This window comes from Mesitornis unicolor, unplaced genomic scaffold, assembly GCF_000695765.1.
Source record: "Mesitornis unicolor isolate BGI_N332 unplaced genomic scaffold, ASM69576v1 scaffold52067, whole genome shotgun sequence".
NCBI lineage: Eukaryota > Metazoa > Chordata > Aves > Mesitornithiformes > Mesitornithidae > Mesitornis > Mesitornis unicolor.
In genome coordinates, this window is record NW_010196789.1 from 25,322 (window position 1) to 30,698 (window position 5,377).

General features: G+C 41.6%; 1 protein-coding gene across 1 annotated transcript in view; it reads right to left on the reverse strand.

Moving 5' to 3' along the window:
* The window catches only part of FNDC1 (fibronectin type III domain containing 1), a gene marked incomplete at its 5' end in the record, with an annotated part of 31,454 nt that overhangs the window by 22,803 nt on the left and 3,274 nt on the right, over positions 1-5,377 (reverse strand). Inside the window, 3 exons of the mRNA XM_010188587.1 lie at positions 495-875; positions 1,814-1,925; positions 3,688-3,803. Of these exons, the coding sequence (XP_010186889.1) occupies positions 495-875; positions 1,814-1,925; positions 3,688-3,803 (609 nt within the window). The remainder of the gene's footprint in view (positions 1-494; positions 876-1,813; positions 1,926-3,687; positions 3,804-5,377) is intronic.

Consider the following 5,377-nt stretch of genomic DNA (forward strand, 5'->3'; position numbering starts at 1 on the left):
CTCTATCTCTGAGCGATGGCAAGAGAACAAGAATCTCATTTTGTAAAACCTGGTCCCACTATGGCTCAAAAGAGAGACTTTTCAGAATTTATTGTTACAAATGAACACAAAATAGACAAAATGTACAGTGCTTTCAGGTCCTTCCCTGGCCTGAATTGGAGTGAGGACTTCATCATAGGTGAGTGCTTTTACCACAGAACTACTACCTATACTTGTGCTCAAGTGCATGAATATATGTGACAAGACTGGATCCAACACAAAGTGAGAACTTTGCCAAAATCAACATATTTCCACAAAAAACAGCTTTGGGGAAAGTTGACATTTTCCAATTAAAAAGATATTTAATGTCCAAACCAGCTGCACTAATCTCAGCTCCTACCTCACCACATTGACAAAAAACTTTAGAGGCAGACTCTTTCCTGCTTTACATTTGTGCAGCTGCACCGTACAAACAACACAACCAAAGAAGTTCAAACAGCACAAAAGGAAGTTACCTTCTGCATTGCACTCTGGCAGGCCATCGAACCCCAGCAGCAAGTTGCCCTCGTTGTCATACTGTGCATAGGTGCCTGGAGGACAGGTTGGGGCTGGCTTCTCAGTGGGTGGTTCAGTGGTGGTTGGTTCAGGAGTGGTGGTAGTAGTTGTGGCAACAGTTGTTGTAGTGGTTGTAGTAGTTGTGGTGGTGGTAGTTGTTGGAGGTGTTGTTGTAGTAGTTGAGGGAGTGGTTGTCTTCTTAATCATTTCAAGACCAATGAGAGGCTTCCCTCCAAGGCTTATTATTGGTTTATCTTGTGCACTTGCTACAGGTTTACTAAATCTGCCATGTCCAAACAATGGTAATCCATCAGGACTCACCATCGGGGCACCGTTTTCATCTAGGGGAGAAGAATAAAACAAATAAAATCTCACCATTAACCCATTTCAGGCTTATAGCATGGTATTTATCAACAGTAGATACCACAAGAGCACTGAGAGTGTGATTACAGCCTCCTTTAATTAAGCTGAGCAAGAATAAAGTTGCTGTCTAGGAAAGAGCTATGGCTAAGGAAGCTGCTGTATGGTTCAGAAAAACCTCAGATAAACCACAGTGGTATTCACTTTTATGAGCTGTTTGATAAAACACTTCTTGGGAAGACATCAGGGAAGTTTCACTTTATGATCACAACATGCAGAGTGCCTGCATTTAATCTAAGCCAGTCTTGTAATAGTTGATGAAAGGTATGATGAACCCATATCCTGCTTCCTAATGTCAAACATGTGCAAGTGAAAACTGGGATGAGCTGGTGAGATGCTGTCACTGCAGATAAACTTTTGTGCCAAATTCTGGATACTGCAAATATACTTGGTAACCAGTTTAACAGCAGGAACTGAATTTGCATTCAAGAGATCTACACAGGTAGACCGATACGCAGACAGCAGTGTTTTCACAGATCACACACAGAGTTTTTTTGTTATCTGTGGGCAGTGTCAGAAGAAAAAATAAAATAATCACATACACATGGCTGATACAGTGCTAGTGGTGTGGAATAATTATTTCTATATGTACAAAGACATAAACAAGCATCGATCCTTATTCTGGCTCAGTTCTGCAGTCCTTTCTAATGCTGATACAAGTGAGACGGACTTGGGTGATCCTTGTCACCTTCCCAGGTCCTGCAATGTGCTAACTGCCTGATGGAGACCTGAGGTACAAGCAACTCCAAATGGCATGCATGGTACCTGGGGATGCCTGGAGCATTCAGTAGCTCAAAGACTTGTACCATGTGCACTAAAACTGTACATTTTTTTCTGTAAGAAGGAAGCTATCACTTACCAACAATTGTACGTCCGTCTCCTCCTAATTTCACTCGGAGAGGGTTGCCTTGGGAATCTTGCAGGTATTTTCCTTCAACATTTAACACTAGCCCTCGGTCAAGATCTACAATCTAAAAGCAATAGATGGACTCAAGTTTAGCTAACACAAGAAGAGGTGGAATTTCACAGCAACAGAAATCCTGGGAAAATTCAGATGTAAAGTGTGATCAGGAATAGCTACAACATCCACAGACTTTTAAAAGTGAGTCACTAATTGTACAGTAATCACCAAAAATTCACTGCTGAAGAGAGCAAATCCCCAGGAACTGGGCTCCAGAGCTGTACAGCAACCATATTCATATTGCCTACTGTAGCTCTCATGTGCAAAGGAGAGACTCTCTTGATTTTCTTGGGCTGTGCACTTCCTAAGGTAGATTCCTATAATACTGATTTGAGTATGACCCTGAGTCCTTTTGAAGATAGGGTTCTAAAGTATGTCTACTAATTAAAAAAAAAAGAAAAATTAAACTAGATAATTTAGATTGGAACAGCAGTGAAAACAAAGTAGCTAAGATATTAATTGGAGAAGGAGACTGAAGAAAAGCCTCTGTCTCATAAACCAGATCTGTCTAAGAGCTTGGATTGAATTCAAGAGGTAACTGCAGTTAAAATTCAGTCCTCATTGCTATTTCAGCCCAAAATAGCTGAATTCTACGCTGGTTTAACCTGAGGTTACAGACACTGAGCCACAGAACACAAAAATGCAAAAGGTGTTAGGTGCTGGAAGGAAACTGGGATGAGGATGTGAGCAGCAGTTCCCAGTTGGCAAGACAGATTTTGTGCTGGGGAAAAGACTGGAGCAGGAGGGACAGCAGATCACGAGATCAGTCTCTGAAGGCCTCCAGGCCCCAGATGTTGACAGAGATCCTCTTGCTTTACAAGGTGTTTGTCCTGCTAGCAGCAATGTCCTCCTCTCATGGGGTAGAGAGAGATGCCCCATGGCCTCCAAAGGACCTTCCCAGCCTGCTTTCTGGAGTCTATTTATAGGTCTTTGGGCATGTTCTGTAAAATGACTCCCTTGAATGTGGCATATCTAATACACCTTTTTGTGTTGCTCTAATGCAAATGGTAAGATTGAAGTGGCCATAAAATAAAAGTCTCCATGTGTCATGCAGCATGTGAGCAGCTCTACTGATACCAGGGAGACTGGTCACAAACTCCTCATGCTCAGCATTTGGGAAAACACACAGGAAAGAACAGTTCATTCCCTGCATTGGTTGGTTATAAACTCACTGAAAAGGATTTTAAAAGACAAGCTCTGGGCTTGTAGGCAGCTAGTAGGGCTTTCCTATCAATATCATCTGAGGTCTTCTGAAAATACCACTGGAAATATCTGTATGAATGGCAAAATACTTAAAGATACCTACACATGTACATTTAAAACATTGTGACACTTACATAGTAACTTTACATTTCAATACTCTTGCTCACAAGCTTCTCCCTGGAGCATGAGTCTGTGAGAAGCATTGCTGAACACATCCACCACAGCAGCAATCCTGGGCAGTCCCCACTCACACTGCGCAGCCCTGACTCACTGGAGAGCTTAAGTCCCACTGACTTAGAGGAAAAAATGTTTCACTACATCTATGGGAGTAATGCTATAGTTGAAAATTCAAGCCATCAGGCTTTAGATCAGACATTTAAAATGTTCAAATAATGAAATTCAGAAATTATCATTAGATTTCAATGGAACAGTAGAAACTACATCACGAAGTATAAACTTGCTTTACACCTTCATTGACTGAGACCACTGTTCTCCTCTCTTTTCTTAATGAAAATGTAAGTACAATAAAAGGTCAGAGCATCTTGAATTTGGAGAGAAGGTCACCCTACCCACTTTGTTCCTTGAGGGCCATTGATTACTCTCTGTCCACTTGGTTTTCCATTATTACCAGGTATTATTTTTCCATTTCCATTTTTTGTTGTAAGATTAGGTCTGCCATTGTAACCTGAAACAGAGAAGAAAACACACTGTTCTGAAGAAAGCTGTGCATATGACAAAGTATATTTTAAAATGCAATGAAATGCATTATCTGACCAACCTGGACATAAACGAGAGCAGAAAGAGCTCCACACAACCACTTGTTCAATCCTATCCTTAGCATAAACGTAAAGGAGAAAGGATGGGAATTATCTCCATATTTTTTTTCCTAACCTGTAAAAGGAAGGGGTCTCCTTCTCTACCTGAAAAACCACTGCTACACAGAGGCATACTCAGCTCAGAAATGGAGAAAGAGTAGCATGGAGCTACAGGCCCCTCGCTCAGAAAGGGCAGCAATTTTCACATCCTAGCTCAGACCTGCCTCCAAAAAACATATATGAAAATATATACATATATTAACTAATATATATATATATATTAACTGAACACTCCTAGGCTATTAACTTCCTAATTGCATGGCTAGCTGTAAGCTGATATACAACCTCCGTAAAGAAATCTGTTTTTATTTCATGCCATGCATCTCATCTTTGATTGTATTATTTAAGGTCCACTCCCATCCTAAAGCTTTGCAAGCTGGTGGACCTTCACACAACACTGTGTCTGACTGAAGCATGGCAAATACAATAGCCCAGCTGCATGGTTCTCACTGTGTAACACTGAGGCCACATTGAACAAAACATTGTTGGCTACATATAGCACAGAAGGTATTTACTAAAACACTCAGGTCACTCAATACTGTTTTGGGCATCCCTGCATCGGAGGGAAGAAAAAACTTTTCTACCTAGCAAAGTCACTGAGACTGGGATTCTCAATAGGTGACAGACCTTGATGTGTAATGGACCCTCTGTTCCAGTATCCAGGGTCAGCAGATACTCTGCCAGAAAGCAAGCCTCTAACATTTGGGGTAGATCACAGCCATAAAGAAGGCTTGACTTTGATGTGCACAGTCCTCAAAAGGAATGTGCAACCCTGACCTGTCACTTAGAAAAAAAGAAGAAAGTGGCTTAAAAAGTAATTAAAGAAAACACAGAATGCCAGCACAGCATGAAGGAACACCTTATTACCTAGGTGTGGGCAAGGTAGCACTATACATGACCTACAAAAGCCTCCATATGAGGAAGACCAATATACCTCAGAGACAGTCATGTTCTGAGTACAAATGTGCTTTCAGTGAGCATTCAGTGAAGTCACTGCTCAATAAGGAACATAGCCCTTTTTCCAACTCAGTACCTAATTCTGTCACCTCCTCTGCAGATCATGGGATCCTGCACAGATCAGACTGCAGGACCAAAGGTCTGAGGCACCACATTACACTGATTAGGCAATGTCCTCAAGAACTGGGCACCCTGAGAACCACCAAAGTAATACCTTGTATTAAATAACTCAACCTGCATTCTGACAGAGGACTTTTCATCTAACTGCTGATCTTAGGAAAAGCACAATTCAGTGACATTGCTGCAACAAAGACGAGATACCTTGCCCATAAGGAGGTCTAGCAAATTGCCCTTGGGAAGGGCTACGTAGCCTGGAGCTCAATAGTCGCTGGCGAGGGGACAAAGTGGAAGAAGAAACTGTTGGAGA